We start from the raw sequence: 27337 nt of genomic DNA on the forward strand, positions 1-27337 counted from the left end.
TGAGAAATAAATTTTCATTCTTTAAATATACCAAAATATTTCATTATAACAACAAAAATCAACTAAGAATATCCTTCTTTCTGGTGCCATTAGTCCTTGTGGTAAACATCTGCTAAAATACTTGAAATACCCTTTGTGTACAATGTCAGCTTCTCTCCTGGGTATACACTGAAATAGTAGAGCAGAGGACTTCTGTGTCCTTCTTCTGACATACTTGCTTTTATCTAAAAATTAAGTGGTAAGTGGTATGCATGGAGAAAGAAAGAATATGATACATGTACATACATTACATTTAGTTTGGTTCTACACATTAAGGAAGAAGTAGAGTCACTTTTGCTTGTTAAATACTAGATATCTTACAATTTCAGTTGGTAGCATGAAGTCATAACTTTCCTCATTTGAAGGTGAGTTTGAATGAACATACAATCAGAGAGAGAGAGAGATACCACAGGGCAGATGCACCCTTCTAGGGCATACCTCCACTAGCCAAGCTTCACCTGCTTACAGTTATACCCACTCAGTTCATTCTAGTTTGAACTGATTAGGTTATAGTTCTCATAATCTAAATGCTTTTACCTCTGAATATTCCTTATGAACAGAAGTTTCAGTGGGGGGTTACCTTATATTCAAACCATAGCAATGATTAAAACTTTAAAAAGAATTAATATGTCTTATGGGAGTGGGTGAGATCTGGCAGTACTGGATTAATTACTGCAAGAGATAGTAGTTATAAAAATGGGTCACCCCAAGTGCTTGACCTCTTGGGCTTATACATACCCAAGTCCTATTCTACTTTTCTGCCATGCTGTCACATAGCCAGAGTCCCTAACAAGTGCCCTAATCAGATGCCATTCCAAGTCATAGTATCATGAGCAAAATGAGTCTTTTATTTCTAATATACCCTGACTTAGGTATTTCATTATAGGAGTATAAAATGGAATAAAACCAGAAGAACAATTGTATTTAAATCCCTATCCAATGAGTTTCACAATTCTGTGCATGTACTAGGAAACATTGAATTGTACACTTTAAATTGGTGAATCATATGGTATCTGTATATATCATCAAAATTTAAAAATTACCCTTGAATCAGGTCGTCTAAGAAATGCTGAGTCTGTTGTTTTATTATTTGATGTCTGGCTCGATGTAAAAGAGATATACAGAGAAGTTTCTCTCAATTGCCTCTGTGCTTGCTATCACTCTAAAACACAGTACATAAGACAGCTACTGTGTATATGAGATTTTTAAATCTCAGCTGGAAAACAACACTTACAAAAGTAAAAGAGATATCAAGCAAACTTTCATAACCTTGAGGGACTCTAGCTTGAGTTTGTTTTCCTGTCATCCACATGATCAGCCTGTTCACACTATGCCTGTACTTTGAAGTGCAGGAGTTATACTTTAACTTTTGATTGATTGATCCTGAGATATATAAGCCTGAGAAACCAAAGACTGGAAGAGTTGCTACTGTAAAAGAAGCATTACATCACCCCAAGATGTCTATGAAGTGGACTCCAGTTCTTCTGCTGATACAACTGATGTGTCACTTTAACTCTGGAATCTGCGGGAAAGTGCTGGTGTGGCCCACAGAATATAGCCATTGGATCAATATAAAGACAATCCTGGATGAACTTCTCCAGAGAGGTCATGAGGTGACTGTTTTGACATCATCAGCTTCCATCCTTATTAATCCCAACACAACATCTGGTATTAATTTTGAAGTTTACCCTTCATCTATTAGTAAACAACAGTTGGAACGACTTTTCTTAGGATGGATCCAGGAGTGGATTCAACTTGGTCCAAAAGATACATTTTGGAAATTTCATTCAGTAGTGCAAAAAGTGTTTAGGAGATATTCTGATACAATTGAACATTTCTGCAGAGAAGTAGTTTTCAACAAGAAAGTTATGATGAAACTACATGAATCAAAATTTGATGTCATTCTTGCAGATGCAATTGGTCCCTGTGGTGAGCTGCTGGCTGAGCTACTTAAAGTACCATTTGTATACACTCTCCGCTTCAGTCTTGGCTACACTTATGAAAAATACAGTGGTGGACTTATAGTCCCTCCTTCCTATGTGCCTATTGTTATGTCAGAACATAGTGATCAAATGACATTCATGGAGAGGGTTAAAAACATAATGTATATGCTTTATTTTGATTTTTGGTTTGAAACATTTGATGTGAAGAAATGGAATCAGTTTTACAGTGAAGTTCTAGGTAAGTTGGTACTTTAATTCATACTGTGAAATCCTAAATTCTCTGTGCCTTTGAAGCTGAGCTTGCATGAACATAAAATCAATAAAATTTTCTCTAAGTAAAATGATGGGATGAAAACATAAAATGAACAAGTAGTCTCACCAATAAAAAATGGCCCTTACATTAGAGGGACAGTTACTCATTCATAATGCTCCAGGAAATAATAACCTGCAAATTGAATCACTGAAGCTTTCTCTGAGCAATTACATATGTATCGTACTATTCTTTTGATCTTTAAGGACAGTCACTATTAATCTTACTAAATGTTTTAATGATAATAGATAAAATGATGTACATTAATGTGTAATGATGAACATTAATGATGTACATTAATAACATACACGTGTATTACTAGCACAACAATATATATGTGCCATGGGGAAATTGTTTACTTTTGTATAGCTTTGTTTAGAAATTAAAATATTTATTTGCATTACCATGAAGATTCCTTCACAGTGAAGTAAAGTGTCTCTATCCCAGAAACAAAAAGCTATAAATTGAACTACCTCATACTTCCACATTCCTTTGATAAAAACAAACAAATCATGTCTTAAGGCCTAAAACCTTGGTGTAGACTAGAACCACATCATATTAGTATATATTTTTAAAGACTACATTTACCATTAAATGAACGAATTAAGCATAAGAACAAATCTTTGTTTTAATAATTTTGAAAACTTTCTGGATGTTACTTTCGAATATATATATAGTTTACCAACTTAATATTATTAATCTCTTAATATGAGGCAAATGCAGTAGTGGTCATAGGAATTCAGCCATACTCACTAAATCACTATAGTTCACTTGTCGATTCCAAGGATCAAGGAAATGGTTTGCTAAATTGTGAGTATTAGACTGAGTACTCCTAGAAAAGATGTCTCTTCAGTTAGGGGAGCACTAATTGGTTACAGAATTCACAAAGATTCCAAAAATTTAGGTTACTCTTGCAGTTTTAGAGAGAAAGTAAAATAAAATGCATGTTTACTTCTATGTTGGCTTAGATTAGTAATTTTTTGTGATCATAAATATACTGATAGAATATAGACAGTACCCACACAATTAGTTTATGTACATATTAACATATGTAAAACATATTCATTATAGTATGAAAAAGCATACACTATATAACCTATTAATTGTAGTATGCAAACACCCCCCCACACACACACACTTTAAACATCTTGCCTACACTAATCCAACTCATTTCAATGAAATTATATGAGGCATTCAAAATACAATTACCTCATTTTGTTTCCTTTCCTTTTTTTTTTTTTTTTTTTTTCCTTTTCTTTCCTCTTCTTCATTCAGGGCGACCCACTACAATATATGAAACAATGGGGAAAGCTGATTTTTGGCTCATTCGAACTTATTGGGATATAGAGTTTCCTCGTCCATTCTTACCAAATTTTGACTTCGTTGGGGGACTCCACTGTACACCTGCCAAACCCCTCCCTAAGGTAAATCCATTCCTGTTTATTTTATTTTGTTCAATTGACACTTTTGGTAGAAATGACTCTGCATTACTAATTCAGAGTGACTCAGAGATATGAAAAGCAAGATGAAGGTTCTACCAATTATAGAACCAGGCATTTCTATGCCACCACACATATTAGCATTTCATTATTGTCACAGAAGAACATAGGCCATCTGGCATCCTTTGAGAATAGTCAGGTAAATTAAAGACTTCATTATGTAATTCATAAGAAAGAATCAATCATTTATTCAAATTGTATGTATTAAGCGACTGTCATATACTAGAGGTAAGTGCTGGATATACAGAGATATAAAGTTGACAGTTTCTGCATCATCCAGACCTTATATTCTAGCTGGGTAGAGAGTCTGTAACAAGTAATAAATTTTTGTGTGTTATCATAAGGAAAGTACACAATGCTGAGGAAACTGCCAGCAAAGATCATGAAAAGCATCCTAGAATCCTGGATAACTAAATTGACTTCTGAAGAATGCACGGAATACGAAGAGGGGTTGAGGGAGAGAGGAAGACACAAAAAGAAAACATATAGAATAGTAAGGGAAGTTCCCAAGAACTTCAAGAGTAGTTTAGCAAGAGAAGGCTGAGCAAAGAGCAGATGATACTGGAGACGTAAGTGGAAGTCAGATAATTAGTAGGGTTTTTAAAAATACCTATTAAGTGCGTTGAGGAGTCAATGAAAGAGTTAAGTATAAGAGAGATGTGAATAAAGTTTCTTATTTGGAAAATCTCACAATGCAGTCACCAAGTTGGATTACAGAGGGACAAGACAATGCAAAGAGGAAACATTCAGGAAATTGTTGCAAGAGTCAGACAACAAATGAGGTAGAACATGGATGAGGTTGTTCTTACATGTGACTATGCTTATTTGTCTATTAATAATCCAACTTCACATTGTTATGTGGAAAACATAGGTAATTCTGATATACAATGTCCCTGGTACAAACATAGGATCCATGATAATATTAACTATTGTAATTATTTCCTTTTGTTCCTATAAAATAATTTTTCCTTCTAAATAACTGAACTTTGTTATCTACTTTTAAAGATCCTAACTATACCAAAAAAGTAGGATTAATACTTGAAAATAGTAGTATATGGGTGTTTTTCCAAGTTAATCATTTTAGCCTACCTTAAACACTGCCGTGTACATGAATTTGGATTATATTCAACTTGAGAGAAAGAAACTCACAATATGGCTGAAATAAGCTACCATAGAACTTCTCTTGAAAATGTAACCCATCCAGGTCTGATATAGTAGCTCTATTACCAATAATATTAATTAGCTAATATGTGCCAGGCACAGTAGATATAATTCCACATATAACAGAAAATAGTTTTCTGAAAGATCAACACTATTCTCAAGCAAAATCCTAGAGAACAGATATTCACTTACAGGCAGACATGTGAGTTTTGGCAATTAAATGAGCAAGTAGAATTGCTAAATTTGTATTGTGAGGGTTAAAGTTCTTCACAATCATCTTGCTTAAAAGAAATCGCCTTTCTCAGTGATATAAATGTGTGGCCTTAACTTGTCTTCACTCCAGTACCATGCAGTTTTTGTTACTATAGCTCTGTAATATAATTTGAAATCAGATATTGTGATGCATCCAGCATTGCTTTTTGGGTTTAGAATTGCTTTTGTTATTTTAGGACTTTTATTCTTCCAAATGAATCTTACTACTGCTTTTTTTTTTAATAGTTCTGTGAAAAATGTCATTGGTATTTTCATGTGAATTGCATTGAATCTATTATATATTGCTTTGGATAGTTGGCAATTTTCACAATATTAATTCTACCTCTCCATGAACATGAAAGTTCTTTCCATCTTTTTGTGTGTCGTCTTTAATTTCTTTCTTCAATTGTAGAGGTTTTTCAACTCTTTGGTTAGATTTATTCCTAGGGATTTTTTGTGTGTTTTTTGAGGCTATAGTGAATGGAATCATTCTCTCTCTCTCTTTGTATTTTTTTCTTTTCCTCAGTAGATTTATTGTATATTGGAAAGCTATTGATTTTTTTATGTTGATTTTGTAATCAGTTACTCTGTCGAATTTGTTTATTAGCTCTAGCAGTCTTTTGGTGAAATCCTTTGAATCTTCTATAAATGGAATCATATCATCTACAAACTAATATTTTCGCTTCTTCCTTTCCTATTTTTATCTCTTTTATTTCTTTCTCTTTCCTAATTGCTCTTCTACTTGTTTTGGAATTGGTTTATTCTTCTTTTCCAAGGACCTTAAAATGAATAATTAGCTTTTATATGTGGAATCTTTTTTATTTTATTATACAGGCATTCATAGCTATAAACTTTCATCTTAGAACTTTCTTCACACTGTCCCAGAGGTTATGATATATTGTATTACTATTCTCATTTGAGTCTAGAATTTTAAAATTTCTCCCTTGATTTCCTGTAAAATTCATTTTTTTCATTCAATAGAGAGTGTTCAATCTCCATGTTTACATAGTTTTTGTATGGTATTGTCATGTTGGTTTCCAATTTCATCCTATTATGATCTGATGGGATGTAATAAATTATACCAATTGTTTCGTATTTAAGGAACTTTGTGGCCTTGCATATAGTCTTTTTTGTAGAAGGTTCCATGAGATGCTGAGAAGAAAGTGTATTCAGATGTTATTGAATGAAATATTCTATAGATTTCTGTAAGTCCATTTGACTTACAATATTTTTCAGGTCCAAAGAGTTTTTACTGATTTTGTGTCTGGATGACCTATCTAACAATGAGACAACTGTGTTGAAGTCACCCAGTAATTTGTACTTAAGTCTATCTGAGGTTTCATTCTGAGTAATGTCTCTTTTATGTAACTAGTTCCACCCATGTTTGTGACCTAAATATTTATAATTGTTATTTTGTTGTTGTTGTTGAATTATTCCTTTTACCTATATGAAGGGACCATCTTTGTCTCTTCTGATTAATTTTTGTTTGAAGTCTGCTTTGCTAGATATGAGAGTAGCTAACCCTGCTTATTTTCTGGATCCATTTGCATTACGTATCAATTTTTATCCTTTTGCTTTCAGCCTGTGGCTGTTTTTACCTATAATATGCATCTTTTACAAACAACATATCATTGGGTCTTGTTTTATAATTCATCCTGCCAGATGATATATTTTAATTGGAGAATTGAGACCATTTATATTCAATGTCATTACAAAGAGATGTTTATTACTTCCTGTCATTTTGATGTATTTATGTTTAATTTGGTCCTGTTTCTCATTTTCTTCACTACTTGTCAAGTCAGATTTGTTCATTTGTGAACTCCAGGGTTTGTTTTTCATTTCTTCTGTATGAAATATTTCATTAAGTAAGTTCTATAGTGCTGGTTTAATTGTTCTGTATTCTTTTAGTTTGTGCATGTCATGGAAGGTTTTTATTTCATACTTGATTTTGAAGGATAATTTTGTTGGATATAGCAGTCTTGGGTGACAGTTATTTTATTTCAGAACTTGGAACATATTATTCCAAGATCTCCTTTTAGAGTTTGTGCTGAGAAATGAGAAGAGATTGTGATGTCTTGCCTCTAAATGTGACCTGACAGCTATCTCTTAAGGCCCTAAAAGTTCTATCCTTGTTCTCGTGTTAGGCATTTTAATTACAACTGTGGAAATGTTCTTTTCTGATCCTGTGTATTTGGGGTTCTGTATCTGATATATACCCCTGTGTCTGTATATCCATTTCATTCTCAAAGTTTGGAAAAATTTCTGTTATTATTTCCCTAAAGAGGTTATCAGTTTCTCTGGGTCTACTTCTCATAACCTTCCTCAATTCCAAGGATTCTTAAATTTGATTTCTTAATGTTGTCACAGCATTTTTGTGTATTCTGGTCTGGTTACTTATTTTATTTACTCTACTACTGTCTGAATGTTCAAGGCTGGCCATTTTTTCTTTTATATCTGAGATTCCACCCTTTTCATTGTCTACTGTCTTATAGAGACTTTCAATTGAAAATTTTATTTGATTTATTTTGGTTTTCATTTCCAAGACTTATTTGTTGTTCTTTTTTAATATTTTTATTTCATTAAATTTTTCATTCTGTAGTGACTTCCTTAATTCATTCAATTGTTTTTCTGTGATCATTTTTATAATGACTTTTTGAACTACTTATCTGATTTTTTTTTAATTTCAATATCTTTGGGGTCAGTTGTTGGTGATTTATGAACGTTAGTTGGTTTCACGTTACCTTGTTTTTCCATATTTCTTGTAGTCCTGTGTTGGGTTTTATGCATCTGTTAGGAGGGATTTCTCTACCACTCTTTTTAGGATATGGCCTTTACTTTCCAAAGTATTCTAGAGTGATCTGGATTGAGAATCCCTGTAAGTGCGGTGTTCACAACCTTTACATTAATTCTCTCTGTTTTTGCTGTGGCAGTGGATTTCCATAGGTGGAAGCCATGAACCCACCCCCAGCTGTTTCTTCTTGAGGACTTATCATTAATTTGGGTTTTTATCTCTTCTATTCTTTGTATTAAAGTATAGTTAGAGATTGAGCATCACTAATTTGTGTGTGAAGCAAGGTGAACTATATTGTTGTTGAATTTAGTTTAGTAACCAACTTCTCTAACCTGTGAACTTGTAGTGTCAGATTTCCACCTACTCAGAGAACAGGGGGAAATAAACAATAGCCAACAACTGATACAAACAATATATAGCATTAAAATAAATACCTGGATTCTACTATGACTTCTTCAATGTTAATTGCTGTAAAAAAACAGAAATGCTTGGGTCAGCAATTGCCAATAACAACAACAAAAGGAAACAAGTGCACAAACATAAACTAGATCTGGCATTAAAACAAGAAACAGGTGTCAACCATGTCATCCACAGAGGTGATGATTACAATAGTGTTAATGGTGGGAGCAGCAGTTATACACACCAGTTAGTTCTAAAAGATGACAAGAATACAGTTAATTAAGATGAAATAAAATGTGATAGGAAGGTAGAAAAAGACTTTGCAGTTTTAAAAGGTGAACAGAGAGAATGCAGAAGAGTTGTAGCGGGTGACATTTATAAGGATGGAGGAGAAAAATAGGAGAAACAAAGGGAGAGAGAGAGAGAATAAAATTTAACTACCAGCAGGAGAAGAAAAGAGAGAGACACAATCGAATAAAAACAATACAAAGCAAGACAAAAATATACAAATCAAAAAACCTAATCCTCAAAAGACAAGGCAAGGTAAAATAACTACATTTTTAAAAAATTAAAAATGCTAAGAACAAATAAAGAAATGTGTATGTTTATATGTCCAAGAACCAATCAGTACTGCAAGAACACACACACACACACACACACACACACACACACACACACACACACACACAGAAAGAATAAGAAAAAGTAAAATTATTCTTGATGATAAATGAAGTAATCATTTCCACTGAGGTGGTCATGTAGTCACCAAGAATGGATAATGGATAACTGACTATGCCCAACTGTCTTTCTCTCCATTTCTTCTTGAGCTTTACTGAGAACAAGAGCAAGGGCTGGGTTTTATTATCCCCTACCTCTTTTTGTGGTTTTTTTTTTTTTTGTGTGTGTGTGTGTGTGTGTGTGTGTTTCCCTCTGAGCTGCCAGTTGGAGTGGCCCAAGACTACAACTGTTTGGAATAAGTCTCAGCCTCCCTTCTTACTGGTATGACATAGGATGGATCAGGAAGAACTGCCAGTTGGAGCTTTGCCTGCAGAGATCAGATCTATTAACTTCCAGGATGGGGTTGCCGCAGTGTTCTATGAAGGGAGTTCTGATGGATGAGGCTTAGGTCTAATCAGACCTCAGGGGCTTTGTGGGTGTCTGCTCTCAAGAGATTAGATGGACACACCCCTAGGGATTGGCTATTCTCTGTAGGGAGTCTGAATCTCGGGAGCCTCTCAAGAATTCTTCTCATTTGGGAGGGGAGCTGAACCTCCACACATTCTGCTGTCCACCAGCTCAGCTATCCCAGGGTTAATCCCTGAGTGTTTCCATACTTGCCTGTTCAGATTCTTAATCCACTTTAGCTGGTCACATGAGCCACCAGACTCAAAGTTTTGAAAAGCAAGTTGTGCTCCCCCTTTTCTTTTCTGACTTGAATCCTTGGGGTAAAATCTCTGTGCCTTTTTCACTCTCATTTATCTAGGTACACACTAGGCCACACAGTAGGCATTGTGGCAGTTTGCTCTGATCTCCCAGTTCTGGCCCCAGCAGCCGCAGCATGGCCACTTCAAGATGTCTCCACCTCATCTCTCCCCAGCCGGTAAATACACAGCACTTTTCAATCACCAGTGCACAGTGCAGCCTCTGGATCTGCTCAGGTCAGGCTGCTTTTCTGATCTCATGTTTTTCTCATTCCAAATATGTGTTTCTCTGTTTTTCCTTCCTCTGTGGTAGACAGCACCATCCCTACTGCTGCCACCACCTCCACAAACAGTTTGGTTCCAACATAGTCTTCTTCGTTTAATGAACCCAAACTTCTGAGTCTCTAAGACACACTGACTCTCCAGTGTTGAAATTTAGTGAAATTTTTCTTTCACCCACCTCACTAAGAAGTAGTACTCCCACTGCTTGTATTTTGATCCTTGGGGCAACTAGGAAGGCAGCCTTCCTCTAATGTGCCATGTTGAATCCCTTCTCAGTTGCTCTTTTTTGATGATGCAAATTTTTTATTTACAGGAAATGGAAGACTTTGTACAGAGTTCTGGAGAAAATGGTATTGTGGTGTTTTCTCTGGGATCGATGGTCAGTAACATACCAAAAGAGAAAGCCAATGAGATTGCATTTGCCCTTGCACAGATTCCACAAAAGGTAAGAAAAAGTGCCCTCTTAGTGGATAAGTATGTGAAGTCTGTTAAACTCTATAAAGTTTTTGATTAATGAAATATCCTTTCTAAACATAACCTATCATAATCCCTCTAACTCATCTCAGAAATCTTGTTTTAAAGAAAAATATGTATAGTACTTCTAAAACAGTAGAGAATTCTTAATTCATGTTAACATTAACATTATGATCATAAAGAATATATTTAACCAGTACATTGTGAAATTTGAACTGTAAGGTTATCACAGGCAGATACACAGATACCACATTCTTCCCTGCCACTTCTTCCTTTTCCTTTCAGGATTCCTGAGGGCACTATATACACTGCAAATGTTAACAGAAAGCAATAAAAAATTAACTCATAACTGGACCACCAAAATAATGTTAAGCAGGTATTGAAAAAGGATGAATTTTATCATGATTTTAGATATCCCACACAATCCCTTGTTCCTTGCTGACCCTAATTTAAGAATAGGCTTCTTGCCATCATATTCTACCTCATCTCTAGCCCAGATCAATGGAGTCTGCCAAACATGGACTGAACCTCTGAAATTGTGAGTCCAAAATAATCTCCATTAAAAAAAATAGCACAAGTTTCTTTAATGAACTGTTTCTGAAGTTTTGAGGAGAAAGGCTATCCAGAGTTGAACAAGATTGAAACCCTGAGTCCAAATTCCTATTCAGTCACTTGTATTTGCAGAAAAAGAAAAAATGGTTTGCACTAGTGTACAGGATCCTGACACTGTCTGAAGAAGGAAAATATTAGAGAAAGGGTAGAGTTAGTCCTGCCCTTCAAGTGGACTGTGTGCATTATAAAATGTGTTCCAAAGGACAGTGCTTCTAAAATATCAGATTAACACTTTCTAAGTAGAAAGAAGAAAATATCAGGAAGGTCAAGCAGAAGCAAGCCTGGCATAGGCTGAAATTCAGAAGCTTCCAGCTCCATAAAATGCTTTAACACCACATTTTCCAACATGTAGAATACTCTTGTGGTCCTTGTGCTTCCTATCTGATAAAGGTTTGTAGTTTCTGATCTGATATAGGTTTCTCCTAATCACCCAAGTATTTTTTTTTCTGCAGACTTAACGTTACATTTTACTTACATTTCATATAGAAGTTAAACAATTAAAAAGTATACTCCAGTTCATGAAGAATGCTTTTAATTTCCAAAGTCAGCTCCTCATCTTGGTCCTAGGCATAAAAATATTTTGGATCTATAGGAGACTACCACAAAGACTTTGTAGTGCATCATTAAATGATAACAATCAATTTTTAAAAAATGCAGCAACATCACAATTGTGTACTTTATTTCAACATCCATGTAATTATTTACAAGTTGCCAACAGGCTCTTCATTTTAAAACTTAAAGAATTTCCAAATCTACCAATATTGATAGAAGTGTGGGTTAAAGTCCACAAGTGACAGTGAAATGTTTCTTGTAGGTAGTGCTTAACAAATTGCAATCTAAAACAAGTTACATGTATTTCATAGTTAGAATTCATTTATTTCTCTCAAGTAGCTGACTGCATTGGTTTGCTTTTGTGTATAAAAAATATGCCAAACTGAAATAAGTACCTTAAAGAACTAATGAATTTATGTACTTGCTATCCAGTCTATGTCACTCAAAAGAGATAAACATGATGATAGTAAATTTGGAAAATGAAAGTTAGGATAAAATACATAAAACAAAATAAGTATGGACTTTTACTTTAGATTTTAGGAATTCTCATTACTTCAAATTATTTATACTCATTTCCTCTTGTGATAAATGTTGAACTAGATGATCTCTTAAATTTTTAGAATTCAAACATGGTATAACTTTAAACTTTAAATCATAGAATAAGGTACTTTCTTTACCAAACAGGTCATATGGAGATTTCAAGGCAAGAAGCCAGATAAATTAGGACCCAACACTCGGCTATACAAATGGATCCCCCAAGGTGACCTTCTTGGTAAGACTCTGAGATAAGTCCTGAAAACACAAGTTCAGTCAATCTGGATACTTACAATTCAACAGGAAACATTTTACTGAATATTTTTACTTAACAAAATCAAACACAGTGTTCAAATTCTTTTTATTTATTTTCCAGACCCAGGGATGGTTTGAAAAAGCAAATTAAAAAAACCCTGCAATTGTATTATACACAGTCTTTATATACACAATCCAAGTTATCTCCATTTCTGGTACAATTACTCTGCAAGATTTTTCAGTCAGTTCTTGGATTGTCTGTCTTATTCTACAACTTTCACTTTTTCTTTTGCCTCCTGCAGGAATATTTCAAATATCACTCAAAAATAACAGCCAGGATTTTTTTTTTTATTAACAGTGACTATTTTCTATAGAAATGAATGCACAATCTTCTTTATGAAATTATAACATACTTCATAATGGAACATAGTCTCTCTTTTCTCTGATTTTATTACCATACTATCTTACTTCTTGCTGCTTTGGACATGCTACATAGCAAACTTAGTGATTTCAATTGTTTTAAATGAGAAAATGTTCTAATATGTCCTTCATGAATTTATTTTTCATTAGTACATGTTAATTCTTGTACTCAAAAATGTCCTACTTTGTCCACCTGTCAATCTTGTTTTCATTTTTCAAATCTCAAGTCATAAATCTCCTCTTTCGTGTAGTTTTCACTTGGCACACCAGTGAACCTAGGTGCTTCTTCCTCTGAGATAGATGAAAAAAAAAAATCAATGCAGAGTCATGGTTACAATAATCTGTTATCTAAAATGCACGACTCCCTTTAACGTCTTTTAATACACATTTCTCATTTCATTTCTAAGGTTTCTAATTAATAATTTTGCTGCCATTCACTCAATCCTAGGTCATCCAAAAACAAAAGTTTTTATAACTCACGGTGGGACCAACGGTATCTATGAGGCAATCTACCATGGGATCCCAATGGTGGGCATTCCTTTGTTTGCGGATCAACCTGATAATATTGCTCATATGGAGGCTAAGGGAGCAGCTATTAGATTGGACCTCAGTACACTGTCAAGTGAAGATCTTCTCAAGGCCTTGAGGATGGTCTTTAATGACCCTTCGTGAGTACAACAACTTTGACATTGGGTAGTATTCACAGAAGGATTGTCTTCTCATCAATGAATATGAGTTTTAGCCCATTTTGAAGAGGATAACTTTGAAAGAATTTAAAAGATTTAACCCATGTTAAATCTTACTTATTTTCAACCAGTTTAACCAGTATCATTTCAGTGTTGTAGACAACTTCAAATATAATAAGTATTTCACAGTTGAATTGATCTTGAGATACATAGGTAAATGATTACTACGTCATTTCTATACATACACAAAATGTTTGGCATATATAACTATTGGCAATAAGGATGTAATTTTTAAATATGACAGGATCTCCACAAGAAAGATGAACTTATAGAAATATGACAAAATGTCTTAAATCCATATCTAAAATTTCTGCAAACATAAATCATTTTACTCAAAAATTATTTTATCAGTATCATGAACAGATTTAATTGATGATGTATAACAACAGCATATACCATTTATCTATTTAAAGTGTGTTTTCACAGTTATGCAACTCTTAAATACTATAAATTTTGGAAATTTTATCACATCGAAAGGAATGTGACAAAGCACTGAAGTCATTTCCTGTTTCCTCCTAGCCCAGCAGACACCACTGACTTTTTGTCTCTATAGATCATCCTATTCTAAATATTTCATATAAATAGATGATACAAATTATTATCTTCTTCAGTGTATTTATTTCAATAGCATAGTGTTGTCAGTTTCATCATGCTTTGCCATGTGTCAGACTTCATTGCTTTTATTGCTGAATAACATTCTGTGGTTGGATATATTCAAAGTAATTTATCAATTCATCAGTTGATGGAAGTTTTTGTTGTTTTCAATTTGATTATTATGAACAATGTATATATTTTTGTATGAACTTATGTATTCATTTTTTTCTAGTAAGTCCTAGTAGTAGAACTACTGGGTCATAGGGTAATTTTACATGTATTAAGATCTGCCAAACTATTTTCCAAAGTAGTTGTGAATTTTTGGCAACATGCAAGAAACATAAGAGAGTTCCAATTACTACATGTCATTGTTAGCATTTATTATCGCCTGTTTCTTTTATTATAGCCATCCTGGTGAATAATATTGTAGCTCACTGTGATCTTGACTTACATTTCCATTATAGCTAAGCAGCATCGTTTTATGTGCTTATACGTCATTCACTTGTCTTCTTGAAAGAAATGTCAGTTTCAGATCTTTGCTCATTTTTAATCAGGTTATTTATATTCTAGTTATTAAAATATTTCTCCATATTTTATGAATATGTCCCATCAGATATAAGATTTGCAAATATTTTTCTAACCTTCCATATGGTTGATATTTTTTAACTTTATGGTAAATTTGAAGCACAATAAAATTCATTGTATGATATTTGATAAAAGTTCAATAAATAACATTTACCATACTGCAAAGGGAAATGATGTGGAATATATAGTATCTAGCTAGAATGACCACCTTCATTCAATTCAGCTGTCATTTTTCCTATCAATAGTATTATTGTTTAAGGAAGGTATCACTTAAAGGAAAAGTTCAAAACTACATTTTCAAGAAGAAAATTGTTGGACAATGAATAATAAAAATGCTCTGAAAGAAGTAAAAAAAGAATAGGAAAAGATATATAAACAGGATGTACACATAGAAAAGAAAATGCAGATTAAAATGGCAGGTTTAAATATGAATATATCAATTATTACATTATGCCCTAGAAGACTTTAAGGCACCCTAACAATTTCTCCTCCTCTTCTTCCTCCTCTGCTGATCCCTTTCTCTTGTGTAATACTCTTCCTGTTACTTTTATATCACTCCCCCAACCAGATTCCACATATGAGCGAAAACATGCAGTATTTGTCTTTCTGATTTTTTACTCACTTCACTTAGTATTGGAATTTGTAGTTCCATCTATTTTCCTACATAATTCCTTTATGACATAATTTCCTTTATGGCTCAGTATTACTCTGATTGTGTGTGTGTGTGTGTGTGTGTGTGTGTGTGTGGGTGTGTGTGTGTGTGTGTATGATAGCACATTTTCTTTATCCATTCATCTGTTGATGGAAACCTGGGCTGATTCTATAATTTGTGAACCGTTTCATGAAGAGTGGCATGAATATATGCAAGTATTTCTACAGTAGGATAAGTTTAATTCCTTTCAGTATACCCAGCAGTGGTATACCTTCGTTAGAAGGTAGTTCTCTGTTTGTTTTTTCAGGAAATTCCACACTAATTTCTATTTTAGCAATACTACTTCCAATGTCCACCAACAGTATAGAAATGTCCCTTTTACCCTGCATCCTTTGCTAGCAATTATTGTTATTTTGATTCCTTTTGATAGTCATTCAGACTGGGCTGAGATGGAAGCTCAGTGTAGTCTTAATTTGCATTTTCTTGTAGGCTAAAAATGTTGATCATTTTTTCATGTATTGTATTAGTCAGATTTTTGTTGCTGTGACCAAAATATCTGACAAGAAGAACTTAATTTAGAGGAGGAAAATATTATTTTGGATCATGGTTGCAGAGGTTCAGTCTATAATCAGTCAACAGTTTCTCTGGGCCTGAGATGAGGTAGAAAATCACAGAAGAACATCATGGCAGAGGAAAGGTCCTCAGCTGATGGCAACCAGGAATCAGAGAGAGGGAGTGATGAGGATCCAGAGATAAAAATATATTCCCCAAGTTCACACCCCTAATGTTCTACTTCCTCAAACCACACCCTGGCTACAGTTACCACCAAGTAATACATTCAATTTCATCCAAAGGGATTAATCCACTGATGAGTTTATAAATCTCATCATTTAATTATTTCACTTTTGAACATTCCTGCAATGTCACATGAGCTATTGGGGGATATCTTGTATCCAAACCATAACATGTCTGTTCAATTCATTTGCCCATTCATTGACTGGTTTATTTGGAGAATATTTTCATATAAACATTTTGAATTCCTTACATATTTTGAATATTAATCCTGTCAGAAGAGGAGAGGGCAAAGTTTTTATCTTATTCTGTAGGCTGCCTCTTACTGAGCTGATTGTTTTCTTCACTATGCAGAAGCATTTTAATTTGGTGCAGTCACATTTGTTGATACTTCCTATAACTTTCAGAATTATGGGAGTCCTATTCAGGAAGTCATTGCCTGTGCCTATGTCTTGAAGTGCTTCTTCTGTAGTTTCAAAGTTTCAGGCCTCATACTTAGGTTATCGATCCATTTTGTGTTCATTCTTGTACAGAATCAGAGTTAGGAATCAATATGCAATCTTCAACTTGCAGATATTCAGTTTTACCAGCACCATCTTTAGAAAAGAATAGTTTTTCTTCAACATATATTTTTGGCACCTTTCTCAAGAATCAGATGGCTATAGCTGAATGGGTTTATTTCTTTGGCCTCTATTGTATTATGTTGGTCTGTGTCTGTTTTTATACCCATACTACGTTATATGTGTTACTATCGCTCTGTAGTCTATTTTGAAACTGGATATTATGATAATTTCAGCATTTATTCTTTTGCTCAGAATTGCTTTGACTATTTGGGAGGTCTTTTGTACTTCCATATGAATTTTATAATTCTTAGTTCTGTGAAGTATTCCATTGTTATTTTGACAGGGATTTTATCAAATCTGTAAATTGGTTTCATTCAGATGGTCATTTCAACAGTATTCATTCTGCTGATTCATGAACCAAGGAAGTCTTTCCATCTTCTAGTATCTTCTTTCTTCAATATTCTATAATTTTCATAGCAGAAGACATTCACCTCCTGGATTAGGTTTATTCCTAGTGATTTTCTTTGAAGTTATTGTTAAAGAAACTGTTTTTCTGATCTCTTTATCGCTGAATTTGCTATTTGCGTATTAGAAAAGCTATTGAGTTTTGTGTGATGATTTGTATCCTGTTACTTTTCTGAATTTGTATTTCATTATCAGTTCTAAGTCTTCTAGTGGATTCTTTAGGATCTTCTAAGTGGCAGATCACATGACCTACAAATTCTATATCATGATACAATTAGTGGGTATGTTGGTGTTCTCACTTCACCATCCCTTCAGGTTAATTATGACATTTTCAGCTGATTACTTAGGATATGTGTATTTTTCTTATACTTTTGGAAGCTTATTATGGAAAATATAATATATTTTGAATTATTAAGAAATACATTTAAAGCAACACATAATAACAAAAGAAATGCTTAGGGCTGCTATGTTAATATAGTCAGGAAAAACACCTCTGAGGGGTGACATGAGGGCCAAGATCTCAACCATGAACTATAAGCAAGTCTTGCAGTGTTGCAGGAAAAGATGCCTAAGGAAAGACCCAAGAAGATTCAAAGTATGAGTGTGCCAAGGGGAGAACACGTTTGGTGACATGGGAACAAGAAGAAGGCACATGTGCCTAAAGCACTAAATTTAGGAATGGAACCACCATATGATTCACTTATCCCACCCCTTAGTATATATTCAAAAGATTTAAATTCAGTATACTACAGGGATACAACCACATTGATGTTTATAGCAGCTCAATTCACACTAGCCAAGCTATGAAACCAAGTTAGGTGCCTTTCAACAGATGAATGTATAAAGAAAATGTGGTGTATATACACAATGGAGTATTAGTCATAAAGGATGAAATCATGGCATTTGCCAGTAAATAGATGGAACTAGAGACTATGATGCCAAGTAAAACAAGCCAGTCTCAAAAAGTCAAAGGTCAAAGGTTTTCTCTAATATGTGCAAGCTAATCAAAAATAACCAGGGGTGGGTGGTGTGGGGGGGAGGGAAAAAAAAACAAAGAAGAAGAGAGAATTTTATCAAAATAGAGGAAAGATGAATAGATTAAACAAGAAGGATTGAGGAGGAGGTAGGAGGGACAGGAAAAGGACAAAAGAGTGGAATGAATCTGACCAACTTTTTATATGTACATACATGATTACATCACAGTGAATCCCAATACCAAGAATATACAAAAAAACTCAAAAACAACTATAAATAAATTGCAGAAAGATTAGTAGAGAGAGTGAAGCAAGGAGAGGAAATGGGGAGTGGAGAGTACTGGGGGCTGAATTAGAGTAAATTATATTCCATGCTTTTGTGATTATGTTAAAAGGAATCCTAATGTTATATACAACTAAAAATCAATAAAAAAATAAAGAGGACAAATATGTATAGACAATGAGCAAGGGAAAATGATATCAGAAAATATGGCCAGAGTCTAACCCATCAGAATCCTCTAATACAAGAACAGACTTGGATTTTATTCTACTTGTGATGAGAAGTCAAAAGAAAATTTTGAGCAGGATAGCTTCATAATGGGAAGTATATGTTTTAATAATACCATTCTGGCTACCTAGTGGAAAAGAGACAGTAGAGGATAGAAACAAAGAGGAGAAACAGAGAGAATAGTTAGGAAGCACTGCACCACCATGATATGATTCCTTGTTAAAAGCTTCAAGGTAATCTTTCACAAATTGTATGCCTTCTCTTGCACTTATTGGTCTCAGATGGTTCATAACTATTTCCTCTGATGGAAAGGATTTTACTCACTTTCCTGAAATTTCATGATCACTTTTGAAATATTTATACATCAGAATATTCCAATTAAAACTATATATTATATGGTGAAAAAATAAAAATACACCATATGAGGGTTAGTCTATGATATTTATTTTAAATCGTCCATATGGCATTTGTGAAAAACTTTCTTTGACTTCATATGCTCAGACAAATTAACTTACTTTCAATATTGATACTTTTATGTTTCACCTTTAGATATAAAGAGAATGCTATGAGATTATCACGAATTCACCATGATCAGCCAGTGAAGCCTCTGGACCGAGCTGTCTTCTGGATAGAGTTTGTCATGCGCCACAAAGGAGCTAAACACCTCCGGGTTGCTGCCCACGACCTCTCCTGGTTCCAGTACTACTCTCTAGATGTGGTTGGGTTCCTGCTGGCCTGTGTGGCAACTGTGATATTCATTATCACTAAATGTTGTCTGTTATGTTGCCAGAAGTTTGCTAAAACAGGAAAGAAGAAAAAAAGGGAGTGATTGTACCTAGGCCTGAAGCTGGAAGTCCTGATAGAAGGCTCCTCCAGTTAACTCTCACAAGAGGAAATTGTCTTGCCAGGTTCCTACTCATTGTTACAACTTTTCACAAATCGCTTTGTCAAGTCAAATTTTGTCTTCATGAAATTCACTCTCTGTGTAAAAGGTAGAAATATTTCAGTTCAAAGAAACACTATTGGAGAAAATAAAATTAAACCCATGCATTTATATTGCCATTTATGATTCTAATTTTGTAGCTTCAACCTCTATGAAGAAAGACTCCACTAATTAGAGTTTGTGACAAGATTTGCCCTTCCATGGGTTTTCAGGAGACCCATAGTGTTGCTTACCTTTCGTTGTACATCAAGTCTCAGCATCCCTTCTTCCCTAAAAGATGTGGGAAGGCAACATTTGTCAGTGGCATTAGAAATGGAATGATGCCTACCTGCTTTTTCTTATCAAACTGAAATATGTGGGAAACATTTAGTTTCACGAGTTCATTCACTTTCACTCTTAGCCTTTTAAAGTTTCACCTATATGTTATTTTTATTCCTACATGTACATGTATGTATATGTGTGTGTGAGTGTATGTATATATATAAGAATACATACATACACATTTTTTATATATAATGGGTGGCATAGGGAGAGAGTGAAAATTGAAAAAATGAGACTATATATATATATATATATATATATATATATATGTAGTCTTCTGATTCTACTTTGCTTTGGATGTGATTTAGTTCCTGCTGGCCTATGATATTCATAGGCCTGTGATATTGATCCCAACTAAATGTTGTCTGCTTTGTTTCCAATTTTCTAACACTGAAAAGTGCTGTATACATATCTCCATTTTTTCCAAAGCAAGACACAATGTTGCTGAGCTACCTTACAGATATGTTGTAAAATTCAATTTGTTAGTGGGAGAGTTTGAAATAATGCTTATCATTCCATATGCCCTACTTTACAAAAACTAGTTTAATTTTTTTTCTTTCTACACCAACCTGTTGCCTTATTCCTCTCATATCACTGACAGGGAAACAAATAGTTTGATTGAAAAATAGCATAGTCATCATTTTCCCTTAAGCCTACACATATTCTAACTGAACATAATCATTAAAAATGCATAGAATACAAAATTACATAAATCTTATGGAGAATATGTAAATCAAACATGATATGCCAGTCCTCCATCGAGGTACACATAAGAAAAGTCCTTTGTGATTACAGTGTCCCACTTGAGAAATATCTAGTCATCCTTTGGGTATAAGATTATCATCCAAAATATCACATGAAATATTTGCCATTGTAAGATAAGAACTTATTAAAAGATAATTCAAACTTACTTTTGTAAGATAGAGGAATTTCCCATACAACTCATCTAAAAATTGATGAAATTTTTAAAAGAAGCTAATACAGTACCTTGTGGATAATACTATAGTCATGCACATGAACCTGAATTAAATATCATCAAATATATATTGCAGCAGATGCAACAAGAAAGGTTTTGTATACATTTTATAGTAGCATGTACTAGAAGTCATTAATCAAAATTACAAAGAGTGGGATGAAAGAGCAATTGATAAATGTAAAGTCACCCAAAACAATTAAAAGATGACAAAATTCACTGACACTTAGAAAGTAAAAATTAGCATAAACACAATAAATTGTATTCCCAGAGAAGATATTAAATCTATCTTTGCCACTCATACTTCAGATAGAGCACTAATTTCCAGAATATATAAAGAACTCAAAAATCTCTACACCAAGAATACAAATAACCCAATCAACAAATGGGCTAAGGAAATGAACAGACACTTCACAGAAGTGGATGTACAAGCAATCAACAGATATATGAAAAAATGTTCAACATCTTTAGTAATAAGAGAAATGCAAATCAAAACTACCCTAAGATTCCATCTCACCCCAATTAGAATGGCGATTATCAAGAACACGAGCGAAGCAGCCCAGCCCCCTTTGGTGGGAAACGCCTCTCTAGGCTAGCTTCCCAGGGCAGACCGCCCAGTGAGAGCCTCTCGACACAGAGCCAGCCACAAGTCCCCAAGGCAGCGGAGATATTCGACATGCAAGCGGCTTCTGGGACCAGGGCTGGGCAGCCAGAGACCTCTCCAGGCAGCATTGTCCCCCTCCAGCTGCAGGCTTTTTCCACGGGGCGATCCAAGATGGCAGACTAGAGGGTGACTGCATCTCCAGTTGCCCCAGAACCCAGGATTCAAGAAGGAGAGGCATTGAGAGTCTTGGACTAAAATAGAACCACAGGGTGAGTCTCCCCCACCCAGCGAAGCTCAGCTGGGTGGCAGGCCAGGATTCGAGTGGCTTATTAGAGTAGGACAGGGCAGATAGCATCTCTCCCAGGCAGCTCTGTGCAGTCTGGCAGTGGGCTCTGCCCACAGGGACAGATCCTCCAGCCTCTCAGAACAGGCCCCCCAGTGAGAGCCCTTCTGCACAGAAGCAGCGCGGCCAGCTCCGGCCCGCCACGGCTGGCTCTGGCCCGCCCTGCTGCCAGCTCCGGCCCGCGCACAGGTTGCTTCAGTGACCAGCACAGGGCACCAGGGACTTCCCCAAGCAGCCCAGCCCCCCTCCAGTGGGAAGCGCCTCTCTAGGCTAGCTTCTCAGGGCAAATCGCCCAGTGAGAGCCTGTCTACACAGAGCCAGCCACAAATCCCCAAGCCAGTGGAGACCTCTGACCTACAACCAGCCTCTGGAACCAGGGCTGTGCAACAAGAGACCTCTCCAGGTCTCTCTCCCTGGAACCAGTAGCTGGCTAGGGGCAGCGTTCTTTGGAAGCACTGCATTATCAAATTAATCCAAGACTTCTGGCTACTGAAGGCTGGTAGGTGATACACTGGAAATCTACAGGGTCACTATAAGCCAATAGAGGAAATCTACAATATCACAGAGTCCCATTGTCATCTGACCAATATGAGAAAACAAGGAAAGAAAATGTCCGAAACAAACGTAGATACTATATCAATAAAACCCAATGACAGCACAGCAGAAGAAATGTCCGAAAGGGAGTTCAGAATGTACATAATTAAAACAATCAGGGAAGCAAACGAGGAGATGAAAGAACAAATGCAGGCATTAAATGAATGCACTAATCAACAGTTAAAAGAGCAAATAATGGAAGGAAAAGAGCATATCAATAAAGAGTTAGAGATACTGAAAAAAAAAAACAAACGGAAATCCTTGAAATGAAGGAAACAATAAACCAAGTTAAAAACACCATAGAAGCATAAACAACAGGATAGATATCCTGGAAGACAGAACCTCAGATATTGAAGACAAAATATTTAATCTTGAAAACAAGGTTGACCAAACAGAGAAGATGGTAAGAAATCATGAACAGAATCTATAAGAATTATTGGATACCATGAAGAGGCCAAATTTAAGAATAATTGGGATTGAGGAAGGCTTAGAGAAACAAACCAAAGGAATGAACAATCTATTCAATGAAATAATACCAGAAAATTGCCCAAATCTCAAGAATGAAATGAAAATCAAGTACAAGAGGCTTATAGGACTCCAAATATGCAAAATTACAACAGACCTACACCAAGGCACATTATTATGAAAATAACTAACATTCAAAATAAAAACAGAATTTTAAAGGCCGCGAGAGAAAAGAATCAGATTACATTCGGGGGAAACCAATAAGAATATCAGCAGATTTTTCAGTCTAGACCCTAAAAGCTAGAAGGACCTGGAACAACATTTACCAAGCCCTGAAAGAAAATGGATGCCAACCAAGAATTTTATACCCAGCAAAACTTACTTTAGATTTGACGATGAGATAAAATCCTTCCACGATAAACAAAAGCTAAAGGAATTTACTAAAAGAAAGCCGGCATTACAGAACATTCTCAGCAAAATATTCCATGAGGAAGAGATGAAAAACAACAATGTAAATCAGCAACGGAAGGAACTAGCCTAAAGGAATAGCCAAATAAAGGAGAAACCAAATCATGTCAAAAAACAAAAATGAGTCCAATGACTGGGAATAAAAATCATATCACAATAATAACTGTGAATGTTAATGGCCTGAACTCATCAATCAAAAGACATAGAATGGCAGATTGGATTAAAAAGAAAAATCCAACAATAAGCTGCCTGCAAGAGACCCATCTCATAGAAAGAGATACCCATAGACTAAAGGTGAAAGGATGGGAAAAAACATACCATGCACACGGACACAGCAAATAAGCTGGAGTATCCATCCTCATTTCAGATAATGTGGACTTTAAGCCAAAACTAGTCAGAAGGGATGAAGAAGGACATTACATACTGCTTAAGTGAAGCATAAATCAGCAAGACATAACAATCATAAATATCTATGCCCTGAACATTGACTCATCCATGTACGTCAAACAAATCCTTCTCAATTCCAGAAATCAAATAGACCACAACACAATAATACTAGGTGATTTTAACACACCTCTCTCACCGCTGGCTAGATTGTCCAAACAAAAATTGAATAAAGAAACCATAGATCTCAACAACACAATCAACAATTTAGACTTAACCGACTTATATAGAATATACCATCCAACAAAGAATGAATACACTTTCTTCTCAGCAGCACATGGATCCTTCTCTAAAATACACCATGTTTTATGCCACAAAGCTACTGTTAGCAAATACAAGAATATGGAGATACTACCTTGTACTCTATCAGATCATAATGGACTGAAATTAGAAATAAATGACAGAATAAAAAACAGAAATTTCTCCAACACTTGGAGATTAAATAATACACTATTATATGATGAATGGATAACAGAAGACATCAGGAGGGAAATTAAAAAATTCTTAGAAGTAAATGAGAACAAAGACACATCATATCAAAATCTCTGGGACACTATGAACGCAGTACTGAGAGGAAGATTTATTTCATGGGGCGCATTAAACAGAAGAAGTAGAAATCAACAAATAAATGACTTAACACTACAGCTCAAAGCCCTAGATAAAGAAGAGCAGACCAACACCAAAAGTAGTAGTAGACAGGAAATAGTTAAAATCAGAGCCGAAATCAATGAAATGGGAACAAAAGAAACAATCGGAAAAATTAACAAAATAAATAGTTGGTTCTTTGAAAAAATAAACAAAATTGATAAACCCTTAGCCACGCTAACAAAGAGAAAAAGGCAGAAAACTCAAATTACTAAAATTCGGAATGAACAAGGAAATATCACAACAGACACAAGTGAAATACAAAACATAATTAGAAGCTATTTTGAAAATCTATATTCCAACAAAACAGAAAACCTCGAAGACATCAACAAATTTCTAGAGACATATGAATTACCTAAACTGAACGAGGAAGACATACACAACTTAAATAAATGAATTTCAAGCAATGAAATAGAAGAGGTCATCAAAAGCCTACCAACAAAGAAAAGTCCGGGGCCAGATGGGTTCTCAGCCGAGTTCTACAAAACCTTTAAAGAAGAGCTCACTCCAGTACTTCTCAAACTATTCCATAAAATAGAAGAGGAGGGAACCCTCCCAAACTCATTCAATGAAGCCAATATCACCCTGATACCTAAACCAGACAGAGACACATCGAGGAAAGAAAATTTCAGACCAATATCCTTAATGAACATTGACGCAAAAATTCTCAACAAAATTTTAGCAAATCGCATACAAAAATATATTAAAAAGATAGTGCACCACGATCAAGTGGGTTTTATCCCAGGGATGCAAGGTTGGTTCAACATCCGGAAATCAATAAATGTCATTCACCATATCAACAGACTAAAAGTTAAGAATCACATGATTATTTCAATAGATGCAGAAAAAGCATTCGATAAAATACAGCATCCCTTCATGCTCAATACACTAGAAAAAATTGGGGTAGTGGGATCATTCCTTAACATTGTGAAGGCCATCTGTGCTAATTCCATGGCCAATATCATTCTAAATGGTGAAAAACTGAAAACGTTCCCCCTAAAAACTGGAACAAGGCAGGGACTCCCTCTTTCACCACTTGTATTCAACATTGTTCTTGAGACTCTAGCCAGAGCAATTAGACAAACCAAAGAAATTAAAGGGATACGAATTGGAAAAGAGGAACTCGAACTATCCCTGTTCGCTGATGACATGATTATATATTTAGAGGAACCTGGAAATTCCACCAGAAAACTCTTAGAACTCATAAGTGAATTCAGTAAAGTAGCAGGTTACAAGATCAATGCTCATAAATCCAATGCATTTTTATACATAAGTGATGAATCTTCAGAAAGAGAAATTAGGAAAACTACCCCATTCACAATAGCATCAAAAAAAATAAAATACTTGGGAATCAATCTCACAAAAGAGGTGAAAGACCTCTACAATGAGAACTACAGAACACTAAAGAAAGAAATTAAAGAAAACCTTAGAAGATGGAAAGATCTCCCATGTTCTTGGATAGGCAGAATTAATATTGTCAAAATGGCCATACTACCAAAAGTGCTGTACAGATTCAATGCAATTCCAATTAAAATCCCAATGATGTACCTTACAGAAATACAGCAAGCAATTATGAAATTCATCTGGAAGAATAAGAAACCCAGATTAGCTAAAGCAATCCTCAGTAGAAAGAGTGAAGCAGGGGGTATCGCAATACCAGATCTTCAACTCTATTACAAAGCAATAGTAACAAAACGGCATGGTATTGGTACCAAAATAGACAGGGAGATCAATGGTACAGAATAGAGGACACGAACACAAACCCAAATAATTACAATTTTCTCATACTAGACAAAGGGGCCAAAAATATGCAATGGAGAAAAGATAGCCTCTTCAACAAATGGTGCTGGGAAAACTGGAAAATCATATGCAACAGAATGAAATTAAACCTCTAATTCTCACCCTGCACAAAACTCAACTCACAATGGATCAAGGACCTCGGAATCAGACCAGAGACCCTGCATCTTATAGAAGAAAAAGTGGGCCCAAACCTTCATCTTGTTGGCTTAGGAGCAGACTTCCTTAACAGGACTCCCATAGCCCAAGAAATAAAAGCAAGAATCAACAACTGGGATAGATTCAAACTAAAAAGCTTTCTCTCAGCAAAGGAAACTATCAGTAATGTGAAGAGAGAGCCTACAGGGTGGGAGAATATCTTTGCCAATCATACTTCAGATAGAGCGCTAATATCCCAAATCTATAAAGAACTCAAAAAACTCTACACCAAGAATACAAATAATCCAATCAACAAATGGGCTAAGGAAATGAACAGACACTTCACAGAGGAAGATGTACAAGCAATCAACAGATATATGAAAAAATGTTCAACATCTCTAGTAATAAGAGAAATTCAAATCAAAACTACCCTAAGATTTCATCTCACCCCAATTAGAATGGCGATTATCAAGAACATAAGCAACAATAGGTGTTGGCGAGGATGTGGGGAAAAAGGTACACTCATACATTGCTGGTGGGGTTGCAAACTAGTGCAGCCACTCTGGAAAGCAGTATGGAGATTCCTCAGAAGCTTGGAATGGAACCACCATTTGACCCAGCTATCCCACTCCTTGGCCTATACCCAAAGGACTTAAAATCAGCATACTACAGAGATACAGCCACATCAATGTTCATAGCTGCTCAATTCACAATAGCCAGATTGTGGAACCAACCCAGATGCCCTTCAGTTGATGAATGGATAAAGAAACTGTGGCATA

At 35.1% G+C, this 27337-nt stretch overlaps 1 protein-coding gene across 4 annotated transcripts in view; it reads left to right on the top strand.

Annotated features, from left to right (window-relative positions):
* Positions 1-1437: 1437 nt before the first annotated feature.
* The window catches only part of LOC306669123 (UDP-glucuronosyltransferase 2B31-like), a 79665-nt gene continuing 53765 nt past the window's right edge, over positions 1438-27337 (top strand). Inside the window, exons 1-6 of one of the 4 annotated variants that reach the window (XM_079152995.1) lie at positions 1448-2220; positions 3568-3716; positions 10411-10542; positions 12420-12507; positions 13393-13612; positions 19373-19867. In XM_079152995.1, coding sequence (XP_079009121.1) covers positions 1497-2220; positions 3568-3716; positions 10411-10542; positions 12420-12507; positions 13393-13612; positions 19373-19652 — 1593 coding nt within the window. In that variant the 5' untranslated portion in view covers positions 1448-1496 and the 3' untranslated portion in view covers positions 19653-19867. Of the gene's footprint in view, positions 2221-3567; positions 3717-10410; positions 10543-12419; positions 12508-13392; positions 13613-19372; positions 19868-27337 lie in introns of those variants that run through there. The other 3 variants (XM_079152999.1, XM_079152998.1, XM_079152997.1) reach the window with 3 other exon arrangements.

The sequence above is a fragment of the Sciurus vulgaris genome (genome assembly GCF_902686455.1).
Source record: "Sciurus vulgaris genome assembly, chromosome: 9".
Taxonomy (NCBI): Eukaryota; Metazoa; Chordata; class Mammalia; order Rodentia; family Sciuridae; genus Sciurus; species Sciurus vulgaris.